General features: G+C 48.9%; 1 protein-coding gene and 1 long non-coding RNA gene across 5 annotated transcripts in view; both read left to right on the top strand.

Annotated features, from left to right (window-relative positions):
- Positions 1 to 179: 179 nt before the first annotated feature.
- Positions 180 to 1,514, top strand: LOC137848452 (uncharacterized). The gene is made up of 2 exons (XR_011091360.1): positions 180 to 839; positions 1,428 to 1,514. It is a non-coding gene; the product is annotated as an uncharacterized lncRNA (long non-coding RNA).
- Positions 1,515 to 9,972: 8,458 nt separating this feature from the next.
- LOC137848044 (E3 ubiquitin-protein ligase TRIM36-like) overlaps positions 9,973 to 21,835 on the top strand; it is a 30,659-nt gene continuing 18,796 nt past the window's right edge. Inside the window, exons 1-2 of one of the 4 annotated variants that reach the window (XM_068666889.1) lie at positions 9,973 to 10,487; positions 19,396 to 19,630. In XM_068666889.1, coding sequence (XP_068522990.1) covers positions 10,239 to 10,487; positions 19,396 to 19,630 — 484 coding nt within the window. In that variant the 5' untranslated portion in view covers positions 9,973 to 10,238. Of the gene's footprint in view, positions 10,488 to 18,397; positions 18,753 to 19,395; positions 19,631 to 21,835 lie in introns of those variants that run through there. The other 3 variants (XM_068666887.1, XM_068666888.1, XM_068666890.1) reach the window with 3 other exon arrangements.

Genomic DNA, 21,835 nt, shown 5'->3' with positions numbered 1-21,835 from the left:
GTGGTGTGGTACAACAGACCCACTCCTTTATTCTGCCTGCCTGTCAAGACTGTATTTATAAAATTAATGCCTTACGTAAACCTCATCAGCACTCAAAGCTCGGTGATGTTGGCTCAGCTGACAAATACATGTCAGCTGGATGCCCCTATCACTGATTGTTCACAAACAATGTCTTCAACTCCTGTCCTAGAAGAATAGCTTTGAAGTAGCTGGTTGAACGAGGGGAGTTAAATGCATCCTTTCAATAGGATCTGAGGACTGAGGTTTTAAACATCATCATTAAGGCTTTCACAGCAACTTTAATCTCTTGTACATAGCTGCTGGCAGACATGATAGAACCACTTTGGAGAACTGTTGCTAAGTATGTACATATTTATTTATGGGCTTTTCATCTAGAGGAAATTTGGTTCTAAATGGAACAATTACATGCTATGAAAAAAAATGACTAACAAGTAAATTGGACATTGGAGGAACATCTGAAGTATGTATGTGCAACGTAATAACAGGCTTCCTTGCTCTGTGTTCAGTGCCCCATAGCAAAGTAAAAGACAACCTAAAAGGAGCTGAAGAAGTTAAATACTCTGCTCTTAGTGGAAGCCAGTATCAAAAATGAAATATCCCTTTGAAACAGTAGTGTCCCCAGAAAAATACATTTCAGCTTTGTAGTGAGTCCTTAGCCATTCTGTTTGGGGTTCCTTGTGGTAGAGGGTGAAGGACTTGCAAAGTAAGAGCTATTGTGGACAGCTCAAGAAGAACTCTGATATTGGTAACTGATTTTGGTGCCACTGATGAGGTAGAAGATACGTTGTTGGGACATGAAAAAGAGAAAGAACCCCCAGGTAAGCAGATCCAACTGGAGCATCTAAAACACGAAACGTCTCTGAAATTCATCTGTTGAATGAGAATATTGGTCTGTTTTGGTTAGTGTTAAATACTGCAGTCCTGAAAAGTTCTCGGTTTGCTATTGCAAGTAGTCACCATTTAAGCAGTTCCTCTAACTTTCAGCAATCGCAGGGTGAAACTGAGTAAGTGTCACTATCTCTATACTAAATGACTACTAAATCACTCTACCAAGTGATAGCAGTACACTATGGAATTACACTTTCAACACACTGTTCTAAAGTTTGTGTTACTTGTCTCTATTTGTCCAATTAGTTTCTGAATTCAATAAAAATCAATGACCTGTTGCTTTGTGAAACAGGAAAAACTCATGTTGGTGGGTTTTTCCAAACCAGTCACATGCTCTGAGTGACGACTGCCCACATAGCACCTTCCCTGGGCACTGACCGTGAAAATGTCCAGAGGCTTTCAAGTTGCACCACCAAGGGCAGCAAAAATCCCACACTACCTTAGTTTCTGAAGCACTGGCAAAACACCTTGTTTGACCACTGAAGTGTGTGACCACCCTTTAAAATGTACTTTTGTAGGTACAGACCCTGTACTTAGGGACAGGATAAAAATAATTACTATTGCTGGAGAATGCGCAGGATCCCAAGAAAGGAAGAAGCTCTGTCTCAACAAAAATGAGAAGTTTGTCAAGGAAGAGAAAATCTAGATGAGAACAATCTGCAGCAGCAATCTGAGAATTTCAAAATGTGCCTGGGAGGGGAAAGGTTTGTGGTGAGGACATTGCGCTCGACTTGCCAGATTAGGCTGTTTATGTTAAGCTCGCAAGGGAAAGGAGGGAGATGTGTCTATATAGAGAAGCTTGTGTTTTGGCAGCCGTGTATTCATGCAAAGGTGGCTTCTGTGTTAACTCATAGTGTTAACACAGTTGTGGTGACAACTGGGCTCCTGTTATCAAGGACCAGGAGGCTGCCCTGTGTCCTGCTAAACAACCACTTTGTGAGCTAGCAGTGACAGAGTTCAAATACCCTTGTGAGATAGCCTGGAGGCCTTCATGAAGCTAATTCTGCAAGAGCCATCGCTGAATTTCATCCGGATCTCTCCCCTCGTCCCCTTTGATACAGCACACGTTACACAGGCTCTGCCTTACCCCTTTTTTATGGGGAATCAGCAAAAGGGATGACTTGGCAGGAAAATGACAGAAGAGAAATCAAGACACAGCTTTTCACTGTTCATCACCTCGGTGTTTGTGGAAAAGGAGTGGTGCTTATGCTGCCTGGAAAGCCAAATATGCTGGAACGCTGCTAAAATTGCATGCTGCCCCTGGGTAATTTGAAGGTTTTCCTAAGCACAGAGCTATATTTGTTTGGTGTTGTGCTGCCCATTTAGCAACTTTCTTTAAATCATGACCATGCCTTACAAAAACAGGCTCACTTTACAAAACTACGTTTTAATCTTGAGCCCAGCCTTTTTACTGCTTATTATAACATTTCCATAAAAACCTTATTCAACTTCAAACTTATTTTGGAGGAGCATTGCCCTGAAAGGCATCTCTGTAAACCTATTGCCCTGGGGAAGCTGTGGAGTTTTCAGTGAGGCTGTCCTTTCACATCAGGTCAGACTAAGCCAAGAATGACACAGGGACAGCTTATCCTGCCTCAGGACAGTTTGGTGTACTCTTAAGGACCCTCCTGGCCTATTTTTTACCAAAACAAGTTATTCAGTGCTGCTTCAACACACTAATTTTTTGCTGGTAAAACTTAAAATACTGAACTGCAAGGTACATAGATGAGTGGGGGATGTTTCTGTAAATAATATGAAGATAATCTAAAGAAAATCAGAAGTTTTGGAAGAACTGAGCACATTTGCACACCAGCCTTTGTGCTCACACGTTACAGATCAGCAGCCCCCGGGCAGTGCTGCCTGCCCAGCATCCTTCTGATGGTGCAGCCAAGGGCAAGACCCTGCCAGAGATGTGTCTGGATGAGGTTTTCCAACACGATCACTGGACTTTTCTTTATTTTTGTGTATGTCTCTCTATATAGCTTGAAGTGTATGGCCAGGCAGCACACATCCTGCAGTGTTGATAAAAAATGCCCTCTGTGGCTCCCCAGATGCTATAGATAGCTTCATACGCAGGCCGTGGAAACAACCTTACTGGTTGTTTCCAGTACTGTTACTGCTACCAAACCTTTCTGATGGCTCCGTGCCCTGACTTTTGTTTTCACTGTACATAGCCCCAGCCTTGACCAACTTCCTCTTGCAGAATCTGGCACTGCTGGTAGTAGTAGGGCCTGTGACAGCAGACATAAACCATCTCTTGGTAGGAAGGCTGCTGTGTAGGTGGTGACCCCAGCAAGCACCAGAGCCTGCTCCATGCCCTGTGGTGTGCGCTCTTAGCGTGCTTCTCCCCCTGTTCTGGGTGCCCCTTGTCCTTCATCAGGCCTGAGGGCTGTAGCCCTCACTATTGCAGGCTTTCTCACCTTGTGTGACTCCAAGTCATGGTTCCCAAGCTCCAGAACAGGGGGGGTGTTTACAGGTCCCCGTACAAAGCAAAGGAAAACACACTGATTTTGGCTGTGGCAGAAACCCGAGCAGACTCACAGTAATATTTGGGATATTACGTGGCATGTAGTCCCCAGGGAGGGCAGCTTTTTAAGCTAAGGACTCCATGGGCTATGAGGAGCAAGCGTTCCCACGATCTCCCTGCTATAAAAGGATATTAAATTCTGCAGCAGCTGCTGATCTGGTAGCCCGTCCGGGCCGGAGCCCCCCTCCTGTCCCCTTCCTGGCTGGCCAGCCTGCTGCAGCTACCCATGGGCCTGCTTCTGCCTCTGGACAAGCTGAGCATCGAGGTGAGTTTTGATGCCAGCTAGATTTGGAGCGAGCAGGAACACAGTGAAGGAAGTCTTTTATTTTATTTTATTTTATTTTATTTTATTTTATTTTATTTTATTTTATTTTATTTTATTTTATTTTATTTTATTTTATTTTATTTTATTTTATTTTATTTTATTTTATTTTATTTTATTTTACTTTATTTTATTTTACTTTATTTTATTTTACTTTATTTTACTTTATTTATTTTATTTTATTTTATTTTATTTTATTTTATTTTATTTTATTTTATTTTATTTTATTTTATTTTATTTTATTTTATTTTATTTTATTTTATTATTTATTTTATTTTTTTTGCCTGTCAGAAATAAATGCTCTGATGTCAGCCACTGGTGGAAGTCTGTGCACTGCACTAGTAAGGGCAGACCTCAATCAGGAGCAGCTTATTCTTGATTAATTTAAACTGGGGGAGCGGGAATCACACCAGACAAAGACGTCCTTTTCACCAACATAGTTTATTTTGCCTGTCACGGCTCTACATAAAGACTAGTTAGGCAATATTTCTAACTAGTGGGAGAAAGGTTTTTCTGGTCTTTAACCATTTTGAAATCCTGGGCTGGGCACTGTCTGAGGAGGACTCTGGGAGGAGCCACCCCTGGCAGAGCAATGTGCTTTTGACTTTCCTCTATTCACAGCAAGGCAAAGCAAGTGGGGCAACGTGTAAGTTGTGCCTTACAGCTGAACCAGAGGGAAACCCGCTCCCCTCGGTCAGGCTGCTGCAGTGCAGAGGCCTCTTTAAACATGCCACGGAGAACTGCTTAAGACATCAAGTCAAAGGAACGAACCTTTAGGAGCTATAGGGTGGCACATTAAGCAGCTGTCTGCCCATGGTTGGGCCCACAGTCCCACCAGGAGGGGCTGTGCTTCTGCAGATCTGAGTGACAGGACCTTTCTGTGGTGACCAGGTTTGTGGTGCCTCGCTCTGCCCTGCAGAACATCCTCCAGAGGACCTGCCGAGCTATCTTACTGCATGGTCTCAGCTCGTCGTGGTGCTCTGCTTGCACTTGCACTTGGGGAACAAGCCAGAAGCGGGAGGCTTGGCCTCACAGTCTCTGCCCAGCCCTGGCATCTGTCTCGCAGATGGGGCTGGAGCTGCTCTCCCCCGTCCCCTGTGTGCTCCTCACAGCAGGACCAGGGAGCAGGAGAGTGACTGCTCTTCAGTGCTGACCGTTGGCTTTCTGTCAATACAACCGGAACATTTTGCCTTGCTGTGACTTCAGACAACCTCCCGCCAGTGGCATTTTAGGCCTTTAGCTCAGCACTGCCCATCCCTGTATACACATGAGCAAACTACGCTGGTGCTGTAAGCAGGTGGCAGGGCCTGGCCAGGAGGACCTCAGGTGCCTGCGGGACAGGCAAGGAAAGGGACACGGCAACCCTGGCCTGGTGCAAAGTGGGGACGGGCAGCAGGTATCCAGCAGGCCTCAGGGCCTGCACAGAGGTGTAAAGCCACTCCACCGTGAAACTGAACCCACTGTCAGGAGGGATTAAAGATTGGTAAAAGCACAGGGCAGAGTCATTGAATGAACACAGGGCACGCTACTCTGTGAAAGGAAAGTTAGCTCCAACCCAACCCTGGCATAGTTAAGTGTCAGAGCACAGCTGCTGCCTTCAAACCCTGGACACACAAATTGGACGAGCTCTGCAAAGAGATGTGATATGTGCCGAAGGCCAGCTGAGTCTGAAAAGCTTTCAGGGCTCTGCCCCCTCCTCAGTGCCTGCACTGTTTCAGACATGTCCCCTCCCTATCACATGCAAAATTACTGAAATATGCATTGCTGCATTTGTATGCAGAGATTGGTAGGGCTCATCTTCCCTGTATCTTCACCCAATTTCCATGTCTCTGATTTAATTAGACAAACTCTTTTAAGTAAATCAATAGGCTCAGTAAATTAGCAGGCTCAAGCCTGCTGTTTTACTCAATATTTGTTAAAACTCCACATATACACGAAATTCTCGTTACATTGTCAAACTTGATTAACTTTAGTTGTAGCAAAAAATGGCAATTGCATTATATATTCATGGTATGTATCATTATGTACTTTAGCTGATTCCTTATAAATATATAATAACATACTCAATACATTAAATATTAATAATAATCTACATACTTAACCCATATTTCTTAAATAAGCTTTTTCCCAGGGGTGTGTGATATTGTGTTAGAGTCATATGGGAAAGTCTAGATGAAATCATACATAAAAATAAATTTTAATGTGGCATGGATGCATTTTTAGCTCTGTGCTTTATTTTGTGTGTTTGTACCTGAAAAGTATTGGATAGAGATGTTCATGGTATTTGAATGGAGCTCTCTAAATGGAGCATTGCCATTTAGAGCCTAGAAGTAGATACCTACCTGTACCTATATCTAGGTATCTGTATAGATAGATGTAGAGAGATATATATCTGATACAGATTTATTATACCTGTAGATACCTAAAGGTGACAAAAAGTCTGAACACAAGTTGCAGCTGCTCTCTGTTGAACATAGCAGAACAAAACATCTGGCTCCAAAACGTCGTGGATTTGAAATTCACCTTTTAATTTTACTAAATTTGCCTTAGCCAGAGGACTTGCAGCCAGAAGTAAAGGAAATGTGAGGTACAGGCTGAGGGTGAGACTGGTTATTTTGGCCATCAATGATGGACAACATCACACTTAGCCTCAGAGCAGCTGCAGAACTGTCTCAGTATCTGTGTGGCTTGTTGCTGTTTGTGTGCTATATTCAGTGCTACATGTTTAGCGATCTTTTGGGGGTTGCCAGTATCTATCAGAATGAGGTATGCAAAACTCAGTAAAACTCTGTTTCAGACTGTGTTGGTGGGGAATAAAAATCAGATCACTAAGGAAGTCTAGACTGGAGACGTGAAGGAGGCAAAATCACATTCCCCAACATCAAGCATGGATGTGAATAGTCAGCTGCAGTGTGGAAAGGGATCTGGGGATTCCCAGGAATCACAGACTCGCTCCAGACCCAGAGCAGGGGCCATTAACACCGGTGTCAGAGAGTGGGGCAGGAGTTTGTCTTCTTGGGGTGGCTTCGGTGGAACCTCAGCTGAACACAGAATGGATGCAGAAGCAGACAGCTCCCTGACTGCTTACTAAAAGGCTTATATGGGGTTTATCCTCAGAGCAATGAAGGTGGGAATGGAAACAACCCTGTGGTCCCAAAAAGAACTAGTAGGGATGGGTTTTGTTGCAGAGAGAGCTTTAGATCTGCATGCAGGTACTGCAAGCTTTGAAATACAGTTTGGTCACATTTGTCCTGCTTGCAAAATCTTTCCAATCATCAGGTCTCATCTGTTTCAAGGCAATTTTTTTTCTTCTTTGCAACAGTTTCCGTCAACATTACTCCCCATGGAAGGAAACAGTTTACATAAAATTCATAAACTATTTACAGAAAATCTCTTCATTATTGCTCAATTCAGATGTAGGCCTCTAAAAATTGTTAGGAGAATTAATGCACGCCATAGTCCTTACCACAGGCAGACATCCCTGGATATGCATGTTTTGTGTTTTGTTTTTTCATGATTTCAAATGTTTGCCCAATGTACACTTTAACACTGAGGTAGGTCCTAGTGAATGTCGGCACACTTTTCCACTACCTATTACATCATCTTTCTGATGTTGAAATTGCTGGTGACATTTGAGTCCTCTGAGATGGCAGTGCACCTACACAGATCCATTTCCCCCGTGAATACTGTAAATTAGAAGCACAGCACTTTGTATCTCCTTAGTACTGAAATATTTGTATTAGCCCCTTCTGTATGGCCACCTGCAGCTGGTTTCAAACCCACCTTTGAGTAGATTTCCTCAGGTCACGATGGCCAACAACTTCACACGTGGCATGCAGCAGGGCAAGGCCCCTCCTGAGGGTGATGCTGGATTGCTACCACAGGTGTATGTTTGAGTGTATCATCTGTACTGTGTAAATGGGAAAACACTTTACAATCCTGGGGGAGCAAAAAGAATATAGTGTGCAGATTTAGTTAGGAATTAGAAACTTAGATGGAGGACATCAACCAGAAAATCTAGAGCTGTCACTGCTGTCCTGGGAGAATCAATGTAATTCACAGGTCAGGAAACATAAATTTCCTTTACAATTTATTTTCTGCATTAGTGTGTCAAGGCAAAGCATTGTGCTGTGTAACATTTCAGGATAAGAATGCAGGACCAGATTTTCCACTGGTATAAAACAATCAGTGCATAAATCGGCCAAGAATCCTTGCTTTTTTGGAGACACTTCCAGTTTAAGTGATATGAAGGAAATTAAATCATTCTACTGATTCATTTCAAGAAACATGAAGTGTTCTGATGTTGATAATTTCCTGATCACCAAAGTTTTGGATGCATTTTTGGCTGTCGATGTTCCATAGAAAGGAACCAACCTGAGACAGAAAACTGGGGGAGGAATAGCAGAGAAAGCAAATTCATACCAGCGATTTATGTGGAGCAGGTGAGGCATTCCCCACTATTTCTGCCGTACAGCCTACCTTGCAAAGGTTGCGTGAAACACAGCAACCAGATACCAAGTGGGGCTAAAGCCCCTGGGCCACCAGCTGCAACAACATGAGGCTTCTCCACCTGTCCCTGGCCTTCCAAGCACACATTCCTCTGTCAGCCTGCAGCCGCTTGAGATAAAGGCTGGTGCAAACTTTCCTTTGTCCTGGGGGAGGTAGATGGGACCCCTCGGGGTGGCCAGGAGAATCGATATCTGCTGCAGGGAGCAGTCCCAAACCCCTGGACAGTCTAGATCTGTGGGGATAGCTTATGTGAGTGATACCGACCCATCCGTGAGGCCCCCAAGCCTCGCAGCAGTCTGTGGGAATACCCCCTTCTGCAGGGCTAATGGCACACAGGGCTGTTGTACATGGATCTTTCCACAAAGAGCCACCTGGGAGGATGCCACTGCCAAAGATGCAAGATCTATGCAAAAGCAGGCAGTGACCTTGTCCTGCTTGCCTGTCACTGACAGCCACCTGAGCCCGGGATGCTAACAGAGCTAGTGCTGAAACAAAACCGCTCCAAATAGATGGCATGAAAGAACCACCAGCTTCGTCCTTCTTCTCCTGTATCCTCTGTGCCCTTCGTGACTTGGGCTACATTTACATCTCTTTTGTAAGCAGCAGCTAGGTCAAAATACCGGTGTGATTCATGGCCAAAGGACGCTGGACAGACGCATGCCACGTCAGAGCACGGCCTCGCAGGACGCTGGGTGTCGATTATCACGAATGTGACAGCCCTGCCATGAGGTGCGGGTGCAGACACACCTCCAGCTGAAGGCAGCAGTGAGGAGCCATCGTTTCCTATATAGAGCAGGAAGGGCTGTAAATTCCTCAGCTTTTTGCATGGCTCATCATTACTGACCAGCACGGTCAAAGGTATGTTTGCTGCTGGGCTCTGGTTATCATTCAGAGGTTGATGCCGATGCCACGGTGCAACCCTCCCTGATGCCGGGGTGCCGCGGCTGGCAGGGAGCCCGGGTGCAGCCAGGTGAGGAGCTGCACAGCCCTCATACCCAGCCCCTGGCCGTGCTCATACCCTCCGAAACCACAGCATCAAAGCTTCCCCACACGGCTGCCACTTGGTGAGCTGGAATTAGATCAGAGGAGCAAAACATCTCAGTTGGAGTTAAATTATATATCACAGGCTTCTCAGCTGCGTGGGCGATGACAACTGACTGTCCACCGTGCCACTGCCCATCGTTTATTCCGATAAACTCTTTGCTGCTTGCACAAAAGCAATACGGGGAATGCTGAAAGCCTCCCTATACCCCAATAACAGGCTATTTGATTAATGAGTCATCTGATATATGTAATTCTACAGTATCTAGTAACAGAAAAGTCCGGTGGCTATTCATGAGTCCCATTTCCTGAGAAAGAAAGGTATATTGTTTCTGTGAGTAACCTGCCGAGAGAATACGGTATAGCATTACTACTGCATCAACAAGCTTAGGAAATACAGCCTCCGAAGGGATATGTTATCCCGTTATAAAACACCCTTCGCTATGCGTTCACCACGCCGGGGTGATGTGCCCCATGGGCCACCCGATATCCGAAGGGTAAGCGCGGCTTGTCCCCTTCCACCCCTTGGTCCGGGGGAGAGCTGGCGAGGGACCAGGGGAGTAAGAAGTCATCTGAAGTGCCCCGTCCCGCTTCCACCATCACTAGCAGGTGATTCCAGCTGTGCAGAGCGGAGGCCCTCACGGAGCAGGGCTGCGACACCTGCCTTGCCTCAAGCACCCATCGCCGGCCGCCCCACGGGGTGCCCTTGCCCAGCTCTTCCGGACGGCGTTTTGCAGAGTGCCCCCTGCTAGCCGCCCCTCTGAGCGCCTCATCAGACCCCGAGGATCTCCTCCCCAAGCAGCAGGGTGCCGGCACCCCTCCCTGCGCCTCGGCAGCCTCCAGGCACGCCGCATCCCCCCCGCCCGGGCGGCAGCACGGCAGGCAGCACATGCAGACCCGGTCCCACCCTGCCTGACGCCCCCCGCAGCCATGCAGCCGGCCGGGCACCGCACTGCACCGCATGCCAGCAGCAGCAGCCCCGTGCACGGCCCCTCGCCCACCTCCCCACGCCGCCCCCAGCCGCCCGCCCCCCGCCGTGCCCCCCGCTCCCCCCCGCCGGCCGGGGCGCTGCCGCCCGGCCGCCGCCGCTCCCGCAACGCCCCCGGCGGCTGCGGCATGGCGGGGGCGGCCGAGGGCGGCCGCTTCGGCTACATCGCGGAGCTGCTGGAGCGAGGAAAGGTAAGGCATGCAGGAGAGGGGGGCGCGGGGGGCCGCGCCGGGACCCCCCTGCGGCCGGGGACGGGGCGAGGGGCGCGCCCCCGGGGCGCCGCCGGGCTGGGATGGGGCGGGCGGTGCCGCCTCCGCCTCCTCCTCCTCCTCCTCCTCCTCCCGGCGTTTCCCACGTCCCCTGCGCCTTTATCTCACCTTATCCTACGTTATTTTATTTTATTTTATTTATTTTTATTTTATTTTTTATCTCATCTCATTAAAATTATTATTTTTAATTTTATTTATTCTATCTCATCTCATTTCATTATTTTATTTTTATTTTATTTATGTCATTTCATTATATTTTGTATCATTTCATTTCATTTTATATAATTTTATTTTTTATTTTTATTTATTTTATGTATACGATTTCTTTATGTTTTGTGCTATTTCATTATTGTAAATAATATACGTGCATTATAAATAATAATGCGTTATTATTGACTATATCATCCTATATTATTATAACCATCATCATTGTTCGATTATTTATTTATTTATTTGTTTATTTATTTATTTCGCTTGTTTATTGGCGTGCCTCTGAGCGCGACGCATTTTGTACGCCCGCTTCGCCCTCGCAGCACACTCCTGCGGCCGCCGGATGGAGGCCCAACAAAGCCCCCGCTGTGCGGGGCACTGCTGGGCCCACCAGCTCGGCGCCTGGCACTCGTGCGGCCCGTCCCTGCGCTGACCTGTGGACGTGGGGCTCCAACGGGGCCGCACGCGGGCTGGCAGGGTGCTGGGTGCTTTTCCTGTCACCCACGGTTGGGCTGGCTGCGGGCAGCGCCGGAGCGGGAAGTGGCACCCGCAGGAAATGATTCAGGGCTTGAAAATATTTTGAGGGAAAGTAGCCAGTGCATTTCTCACAAGAAGGGGGTCATAAATCCAGCTTCTCGTGTTTGCGAGCTGCTGGTGCATATACAAAGCAGAAGGAGCTTCTTCTCCCCTCCCCTCAGAGACTCCGCTCTGACAGGTTTAGAAAACACGAAGCAAGCGCTGCATTTTTAGCCTTAAACCCAAGAGTGACAAACAAAGGGGTTATTTGGAAGAGTCTGCGTGTTCTGCATGTGTCCTGTGTCAGCTCCAGAGGTGCCTTTGCACACTCTGTTTGTGCCCACCACGGACTCCCCGTCCCCCTCCCCTCTTCCCAGTGCAGGCCCCTCGGGCCTGGCTGAGAGAGGGCCTGCCCCAGTGATCTGCTTGTGGCCCAGCAGGAGCCATGCCCAGGGCGCCTGGGTCAATTTGGAAGGCCGGGTCTTGTTCCCGTCCCATCCATTTTACATGATACACAAAATCATGAAGGGTTTCAGTCAAGAAACCCCTTTTTGCCCCTGATTTCCCTGCGAGAGGGTGACAGCCTGTGCCGCCTGTGCTGGTAGCTTGGATCAGACTTCCCTCCACGAGAGCATATGCCTCGATAGACAGCCGAGTTCGCACGTCGGAGTGAAATGTGGATGTTTACTGCAAACAGTGCTGTTCCTCGTACGCAGAGCATCGCATTGCCAAGTCCCAGCCCCAGGGATGCTTGACGTGTGTGAAGGAAAGCGGAGCAGTAGCTGTCCTGTGACCTTTACAGACTTTCCGTAGTGGCGGTCACTCTGCCCCCGGCTCTCCAGGGGCCACCTCGGAGGCCTCCTGCTTTCCGTGTTTTCCGCTTGCATGTCTTTACCTCCAGCCCGGGGTTTAGATTACAGCCCCTTTGTAATTTATTGATGTTATCCAGGAGCCGAGAGATATTCTGCTGCGATAATGAAGCTTCTTTCTCGGGTGACATAAATCATGCTAGCGAAAGGATGCTTCTGTGTGGTAAACCGTACGTGCTTAGGAGCAGGGTATTATTGCTTACAGATCCCATTACCCCAGTTTTGCCTTTCCAAACCTCTCACATCAATAAAGCTGTTGCAACAAAGCCGGGGAGCGTTAGCATACTCTGCATTAACTGCTAAGCATCTGGTTTTCTCCAAACAAAGAGCTCCTGTTAGGGAAAGAGGATATATCACCAATTCCTTATTCCCGCACGCTCCTGTCCCTGCGGTGTGACATCCCAACAGGTATTAATTCCCTCCCTGCACACCAGTGCCTGCACCCTGGGCACGTTATCTTTTTTGGCAGTCACAATGTTTTTCCACTTAGCTTGTCAGCCCTCACACCAGGGCAAATGATTGCATATTGCTGTCCCCCAGGGGGACATCACTTCGCCAAGTCGTTATCTTTCCTAATGATTTGTACTGATTATTCCCCTGTGACTCTGTTTCACAAGTTGCACGTTGTACCTGGGACACAGGGACGCGTGCAACACTTCTAGCCCCAAGAAGGCAGTCCTCATGTAATCCATACACCCACGACATCTGCTTAGGCTCAGTACAATGCTCTGTGAGATATCCTAGGCCCCCAAGGCACCTGTCACAAACGTCACAGTAGCATCTGAGCACTCCCAAATATCCCTGTGAGATAGATTAACAATCAAGTGCATTTTATAGCAGAGGCACTGAGGCATTAGGAGATTGTATGACTTTCAGGACTCTGAAATCCCAGTTCAAATCACAGGAAAGGACTGTCATAAAAGTGCCATAATATTATAGAAATGGTTTCAGGCTTCTTTCCTTCTCTTTACTTCTCACCGTGTGTAAGTTTCCTTTTGCAGCAGTCAGCCACATGAACACCCCTGCAGTTATTTACCCTCAGTCTACTCAGAATTGTTTTACTTGCACAGACCTATGTTTCCTTCATTGGAATTCATCTGTGTCTCTTGTAGCTTTAACTTCAAAGTATTTTTAGATGCCGTGAATAAATATTTGTGTCTGATGGTCTGATTGATAATAATACTCGTCCCTTCTTTAGAGCCATTTCAGGCATTTTTCTGCAAGTGGAATAAAAATCAGTAAACCAATATAAAATAGTGTGAATTTCAGAGAGAGGACAGCAATACTGGCACTATCCTTGTGCAACAGCTATTGATTTTGTTGAAATAAGGATCTCGGTATACTCTGGTTTTTAATCAAATCCCTACTCTTCTCTGTTCTTATCTCATTCTTTTGCTCTGCTCTAAGATGTATTCCTGCTCTCAGTATGGTTTGCAGAAACCAAGAACTTGTCATTTATGAGGAATGGAATAAATAACATTTCTCCAGAAGGAGCCATTTAGAGAAATGGACAGTACTAGATACAAGCCCCTGATCCAAAATGATATGAACATGAGAACTTTCTGAGAATAGTTTTAAAAGCGTTTGAAATTCTGCATGTTCTCCACCAGGACCCTGCAGGTGACACCAGTTTCTGTCCCTGTCTTCTGCCTGGTTTTATATAGTGACTGATACACAGCTCTCTTGTGATGGCATTTCTTCTTTCCCCAGGTGGGGGTAAAGGATAGAGCTGGGCAGCGGTACAAAATTGAATCACATGAGGAGCTGCAAAAAGGAAATAAGCAGAGATTGCTGCTGGGACTTGGAGGTTTGCTCTGAGCTGCCTGACTCACGTGAACCTGTTGAACCCCTCATCCTTCAGAAGAAAAGCTTTTCATATTTCTTAATGAGCAGAAAAGGACTTGTCTACATTTTCAGTCCCCATGAAGACGCTTTGCTTTAAGATGAATTTTACTCCTGCTCACAGAGCATCAAGATGAGTGTTTGATTATGTCTGTGTTGAGAGGAGTGCTTATGCAGGAAGGTGACTTGGGTTGAAAGACTTGGGTTAAAAGAGCTGTAAAGGTAACGGGGAGTTCAGTTTCAGGTAACAGCTTAAGCCAGGTATTGTAGAGGAGCCTGAGTTTGAAATCCGGTGGCTAAGAGGAACTAAAATCCAATTTGCCCGTCTTTGCAGCTTTTAATCTGAATTACTTATCTGGGCTAGTCAGCCTGTGTGTGGAAGGTGTGTTTGCAGGCCTGCCCTCACTGTTTCGGCAGTGGTTCTCTGAGGAGCTGACAAGAGCAGGGGATGTGGGGGGGCGAGGGTGGGCTGCCCGTGTGCGATGGTGGTGGGGAAAGCAGCCACCAGAAGTGAAGGAGGGAAGGCAGCAGGGCAGAACAGCAGCCCACCCTCTACAAACGTCTGTATTTTTCATGCTTTTCACACCGTATCTTACATAGCATCAGAAACCGAGCCCATGGGTGAGCTTCCCGTAATTTGGACTTCTTATACGTAAGGTTCTAAATCCTTTTAAAAATAAGTCCTATATTTCATTTCTGCTAAACAGTAGTATTTATTCACAGGTATGCTTCTCTTCCAGAATCCTGTAAGACAGAGCTAGAAGGTATTTCAGTCTCTATTCTTTTAGGAAGCCTTTCAGTTGTAATTCTTTCATTTTCTCAGCAAGTAATTACAAGGAAGGGAGGGAAACAGCAGTGTCCTCTGTGCAGACTGTTGCCTGTGGCTGCTCCTTGGATCCCCTGATGCTGTTGCTCGCCATGCATCCTGGACGTGAAACAGAATACTGTACACACTGCACAAGGTGGAAAAGCCAAGATATACTGATCCAACACAAATCCTTTCCAAACCCGAGCACAGTCCTAAAATGCTGGCAGTTTGATGAGCACAGTCTTTATTGGCTGAGCACTCTGTGCAGCAGCTAATGTGACCTTCCAAACTTGTTCGGTCCAGCTGATCAGGTTATGGGATTCGTTAGGAAACCCGTCCGACCATGAAGGCTGTGGGCCTGTAGCACTTCTCTGCATGGTAGATAAACAACCAGAACCAAAGGATTAGGGCTTGATAGTTTTAAATTTATGCCCAGAAATCCTCAAGAGATCCTTAATTTTACTTTCAAACACCCGAGCTCTGTGGGCTCTTGCTGGCTGTTTGGGATGACGCAGCTGAATGGTAGCTGTCAGGAAGACAACGATGAGCCTGTATTCCTAAGCCAAAATGGACACATTTGTCTCAGGAAGCATAAAGTCCAGCCTTATTGCTGAGCTAACCATGCGTCTTTCAGCCAGCAGGACTGAGTAAGTCCTGGGGAAAACAGCGATCTTCAAGGCTGAACTTCTCAAGGCTAAGTAGAGAAGCAGATTTCACCAGTGACAATTTACAGAGAGGTGTACATATGGTCTAAAACCCCACAGCTTCCACCCTGGCAGAAAATACTTTCCATTGCACGGAAAGGAAGGTGTCTGTCCGGTAGCTCAGTCCCCAGGACTGTGCCTGTACTATCGTGTGAGCTCAGGAACAAGTCTCACACGGCATCCTGTTTGTTTCTGCTGTGTACACATTGGCTGTGCTGTGGTGTGACTCTCCTGCCAGCCAGACAGTGGTTCAGTTCAGGAGACGAGTGCAGGATGCAAAAGTAGTGCAAACAAAATTGTCTTGGAAAATTTGGTAGTGACTTTGAGCATGGCTGCTGAAGGCAGTGAAGGCATTGCCAGGATGTCCTGAGCTCTCTGGGTCAGGTCTGTGCTGCTCAAAAAAAGTGCAGGACCCTGATCACAGCCCAAATGCTGTCAGAGAAATGCAGGATTTTTCCAGCTAACTGAAAACTTTGCTCATCTTTGAATTGCACTGATAATTAATGCAGATGAGTGCATGGGAGAGTGCTGGGTAGTCCTGGTTAAATGAACGAGTGTGTTCAACCTCGGGGAGGTGGCAGAACAGGGGTGACAGCCCCTGCTCCCCTCCAGTTTCAGCTGCAGCTCCCAGCCAGGCCCCCCGGCTGAGGGTGGGAGTGAGCTCTGCAGGATGGGCTGAGCCACCTTCATTCTTTACAGGGACTCCTTGGTGTAAAAGAAACCCCTTGCTAGCACAAGCGGTGTCCAGCTGATGCATGCGTGTCTCTGGAAGCAAAGCAGACGAGCAGGGCCGACACCTGTGGCCACGCTGGTCTGACCATTCCCTTCCATAGAGGCCAAGAGCAGGAGGCCCTTCTGGCCGTGGCTTCTGCTCTTACTTCTTTAACTTACCAGTGATCCCTAACTGTTCTCCTTTTCTCTCAGCAGCTCAGTGCTAATGCAGCTTTTGGCACATGTCTTAACATGGTGGTGGAGTAGGAGGAGGTGGTAATTAAAATCCTGCTCTAAAGTACCCTGAAGCCAGAGCAAACAGACACAAGCAAGTTAATGCCTTAACGATCTGTCAGGGGATTGAAGAGTCACCCACATGTCCTGACCGTAAAAGCAGCTGGCTTTTACGGGGATGCCCCTGCGGGGCTGCGGGGAGACTGGAGCCAACGCGTGCCCCAGGTCTGCCTGCCCTAATGTCAGCCTTTGCTGGCACCACACCACTGGCATGTGGAGCAGGGCGGTTTTCCTGGCCCAAGGCAAAGTCCCTGACACTCCTGAAGGCAGCAGCAGAGCCAAACTGGCTTCATTCTGCTCTGCGGAGGAGAGTTTGCTCATTTGGACCCAAGTTGACCACGTCCAGTGTCGGCAATGAGCAATGCGCTAATGCAGTAAAGGGCTTCTTAAAAGCAACATCCTTAAAAGCCTGCCTGTAACATTTGGGGATAATAGCGGAGATTTGGGGATGACATTTTTACTCACAAGCTCACAGATGGCTGCACAAAACCCGGTGGGGAGGCGGACAGCCCAGCACACCCCTGCCAGCCTGTTCTGCCCCCTCGCTGGTTAGGTGGCGCGTTTCGGCCTGGATACACACAGCGCCCAGCATAGCGAGAGCACCCATCTACTTGGATGAATTTGGTTCTAAACTAAATGTGAAATCAAATTTTTTAAGTGTGTTCTCTAAATAACGTTCTTTGTAGTGCTGGCTACGCGAAAAGATCACCTCTGGCTCCGTAACTCCAGAGTGAAATTTTCCGTTCCGACCTCACGGCCAGGCTGCTGAAGCCGCCATGAACGACCAGAACCCAAGCGAGCCTGATTTCAAGCCCGTTTTCCTGACTGACACAAAGCGCGGCTCTGAGAACAGAAGTGAACTTCTTCTCCTTGCGTCTGGCCTCTCAGGCAGGCTATGCAGTAACGCGTGGGTCAGGGTGAGGGCTTGCTGAGTGGGCAGCGTCTGGAGGTTGCTGCAGTCCCCCTGTTTGCATGGACTGAACCTCCGCTTGTGCAGGGCGAGGACACCGCACGCCTCAGCTTGGAGCCTCAGAAATAGCCTCGGCAAGGCGGCTGAGGGGACCGCAGAGCCCTGTTTGCCCAGCTGTGGGTGCAAGGATGCCAACGGCATCCTGGCTTGTATCAGAAACAGCGTGACCAGCAGGGCTAGGGAGGTGATCGTCCCCCTGTACTCGGCTCTGGTGAGGCCGCACCTCGAGTACTGTGTTCAGTTTTGGGCCCCTCGCTACAAGGACATCGAGGTGCTTGAGCGGGTCCAAAGAAGGGCGACAAAGCTGGTGAGGGGCCTGGAGAGCAAGTCCTACGAGGAGCGGCTGAGGGAGCTGGGCTTGTTCAGCCTGGAGAAGAGGAGGCTCAGGGGTGACCTTATTGCTCTGTATAAGTACATTAAAGGAGGCTGTAGCGAGGTGGGGGTTGGCCTGTTCTCCCATGTGCCTGGTGACAGGACGAGGGGGAATGGGCTTAAGTTGAGCCAGGGGAGTTTTAGGTTAGATGTTAGGAAGAGCTTCTTTACTGAAAGGGTTGTTAGGCACTGGAACAGGCTGCCCAGGGAAGTGGTGGTGTCACAATCCCTGGAAGTCTTCAAAAGACGTTTAGATGTAGAGCTTAGGGATATGGTTTAGTGGGGACTGTTAGTGTTAGGTCAGAGGTTGGACTCGATGATCTTGAGGTCTCTTCCAACCTAGAAATTCTGTGATTCTGTGATTCTGTGAAGGGGCGCGCTCGGGGTGCGGCTGAGGCGAGAGGCAGGCTGTGGGGACGGGCCGGGCCGGGCCGGGACGGGACGGGACAGGGCGCTGTGCTCCCGGGGGGCTCTGCCGCCGAGGTGGGGGGGTCCCTGGGCGCTGCACCCCGAGGCGAACGGGCAAATGTCGGGGTGCCGCGGCCGTGTGTCCACACGGCAGGGGTCGTGCGGAGGGGGCCGAGCCCAGCCGAGCCGCGTCTGCCCCCTGCCGGGCCGCTGCCGCCGGGCGTGGCCGCCCCCCGCGGCTCCAGGTGCCGCCGCCTCCCGCCCACCATTGTGCGGCGCCGCGCCCCGCTCGGCGGCAGTGGGCGGGCGGCCTCCGTCCCTCCGCCGCCCTCCTTCCCTCCCTCCCTCCCTCCTTCGCTTCCCTTCGCTTCTCCTCGGCCTCCGCCCTCCCCGGCGCCCCGACAGCCGCACAGGGAGGCGCCGGCAATGGAGGGCGACGGGCTGGAGCCGGAGCCGGAGCCGGAGCCGGAGCCGGAGCCGGAGGTGAGTGCGAGTGCGGGGGGCGGCGGTGTCGCCGTGTGGCCACCGTGCCCCCCCCCATCCCCTCCGTCCCGTCCCGTCCCGTGCTGTGCTGTGCGGCTGGGGCTTTGACGCGTTTATTTATTTATGTATTTATTTGTGTATTTGTTTATTTTTAGTTTTGGTGGGACGAGCGAGAGCAGGCGGCCCCCGTGGTGCCACCCGGGGGTGGGGGGAGCTGCGGGCATCGGGGGGCAGGCGTGCAGGGCTCGGGCTGTCGGCCGGGCGAGTGGGGCTGCTGCTGAGGGGCGACACGGGGGCTTGCATCTCAGCAGGTCCCGAGGTGGCCACCCGGGCTGCTCCCCGCCTCGGCTTTCCTCCCCCTGCAATGCAGACGTGACCCAGAGCTGAACCGCGCAGGGCAGCCGCCTGTGCGTGTGGCCTGGAAGGAGCGCTGCCACTGCGTTCATCCGTGTTCAATAGAGCTCTGCTGGCAATAAATCTATAAATAAATAAAGCAGGGCAGCACCTCGCAGCACCTCGCAGCACCTGCAGCCATCGCTCGGCAGGGCTGGGGTGGGTTTGGGGGCATGCACGGGCGCGACACGCAGCGAGCCCTCGCGCCTCCAGCACTCGCTCCTGTTTTTCCCCCCTTTCTGCCGTGAAGGTTGCCACAAAGAGTATTGAAAGAGAGCTCATCTGCCCAGCGTGCAAGGAGCTGTTCACCCACCCGCTGATCCTGCCGTGTCAGCACAACGTCTGTCACAAATGCGTGAAGGAAATACTCTTCACACTTGAGGACTCTTTGGCTGATGGGGGGTCTGAATCCTCTAATCAGAGCAGCCCTCGAATCCGCATCTCTTCTCCCAGCATGGATAGGATTGACAGGATTAGTAGATCAGGTATGTATCTGAATTTTGCACGTTTGTCCCATTTGGCGTGTTAGGCTGACTCGAGGTGAATGGTATCTGCATTGGTAAAATCTTGACTTGGGGATAGTGCAGGTCTTGTGCATTCTGTGGAAAGAACAATGGGAATGCTTTAATTTTAAGGACAATGCACTCCATTTCATACAGAATACATTTGTCTTTGTGGCATCTCGTAAATGCTTGTAGTCACTGTGTTTGTTTATTCCTTTATTTCAGTTTCTGTTGAGCATCAAGTTGTAGATTTCAGCAATGTTGTTGGTAGCACTGTTCAGGCCGTTCTCCCAGATTTTGGCCAGCCCAAATTCTGCAGTTTGGACCAGCCTCCGAGTCTTTGCAGACTTGACAAATTACAGTGTTCCCTACCCATTTCTTGATATTTGCAGTAAATTGTTTTCCACAGATGGTGATCATTGTGTGGTTGAAGAAGTGGAGGACTTGACTGTGAGAAGCAAGTGCTGACAGTTTCTTTCAGCGTGGTCTGCCTGAGTCTTTAAGGAACACTTGGCTTGAGAATTCATAATGCTCTTTGTGATACCATAATATACAGATTTTGACTCTGCTCAGCTCTCTAATCCGTCAGTAATATGATCGGCTCTTACACATATATTGGAAGTACTTTGTGTGTGCTATGCTGGACAGAAACCTCACCTTGGCTTTTAGGCTTCGTGCTGAAAAAATCACCTGCTATAAAACCCCACTGCAGTGCTCTGGGAAGTCACTCGCAAGACACGCCCTAAATCTGTATCTTGCACTTCACAGATCACAAACAATCATCTTCCCCTTCCCAGTTCTCAAAGTTCAAAATCACTGTATTCTCTTAAACAACACTTAACTCATTTATACAGATACTCTTTCCAATGAGTCTAAGAAGCGAATGCTGCGTCTGCCATAGCTTGGCTGACTGGTGCTTATACAAGGTGAAGGAATCCCCAGATGGGGTGGGCAGGTATCCCCATCCCAGCCCTGTTTTCAGGGAGTGGGATGGGTAGCCCTGTGGTTGATGTGGCCACTACACGCAGTGCACCCAGCCTTTGTAGCTGCGGCTTGATGCAAGCTTTGCCTGAAGGGGCTCCTGGCAGCCTGGGAGGTATTCCTTTCTCCCCTGTCCAAACCTGCCTTCAGCTTGCTCCCCATCAGCCAGTTTCAGCGAGGACCTGACATGCTGCGGTCCTTCCATGGTGCATGGCACAGCCCACACCCTGTGCACTGAAGGAGGCAGAGGCTCTGCTGAGAAGCTGACACTGAATTACTGCAAGGAACCAAATGCTGTCGCATCCTCCTGTGTGGCTGTAGTGGAAGGGAGGAGCGAGGAATCTCAGAGACTTGAGAATTAGGGTTAGAAGAACAGAGTTTGCAGTTCTGCAGTAGTTGTTGACAGCCTTTTTCATGAGGTTTTGTGTCACGGCTTTATTACATCCTTAACAGCAGGGTAGGAAAGACCCATTTTTGGTGCTCCTGCCCCCTGAGATCTGTGCCATCAGTTTATTGCAGGCATTGTCCTCTTCAAATCCACAGCTGTCCGCCACTGTCCCAACAAACTGATCGGCAGTAATGTGTGGTATCTCCTGAACTGACCTGTTAGCTGAGGGAGAGAAATGCTTTGCTAACATCTTTGTCCCCGTTTGATGAGCAGCAGGGTTGTGCTGGTCCCTCGAAATAATGGGCTTCACCCCGTTCCCCCAAAGAGCATTGGGCAGAGGCACATCATAGGAGAATTACCATCCTAGACAGTTCAGATTTGCAAAATGAAAAGCATATGGAAATGGGAACTTTAAAGAACACGTTTGGACATTCAGGTTATACTGTCGTTGCTTCTGATGTTACAGGCATTATAGCTCTTTCACTCTGTGGAGTGTGAGCTCTGCCCTCACAGGTTTGGTACTGATAACATTCATCCAGCTTGGAGCTTACGTTTGTACCACTCACGTCCTGCGTCTGAAGAAACTACATCCCCTCGCTTAATTCGTTCTGTGATCCTCAGTGGGGTTGATAATGGAACAGTTTCATAAGAGCACAGAGACACAAGGCAACATCCAAAGTGGGGCTTCATATGTATACCAAAAACCACAAGAATTTCCCATAGGGGTGTGCAGGGCATGTCACTGTCTAGTCATCACATTTGACAACGTGTGGCATCTTTCTCCTGTTGTGTTTTTTTTTTTTCTTTCTTTTTTTTTT

The sequence above is a fragment of the Anas acuta genome, chromosome Z (genome assembly GCF_963932015.1).
Source record: "Anas acuta chromosome Z, bAnaAcu1.1, whole genome shotgun sequence".
Lineage (NCBI taxonomy): Eukaryota > Metazoa > Chordata > Aves > Anseriformes > Anatidae > Anas > Anas acuta.
This window is presented reverse-complemented; position numbering and strand designations above follow the sequence as displayed.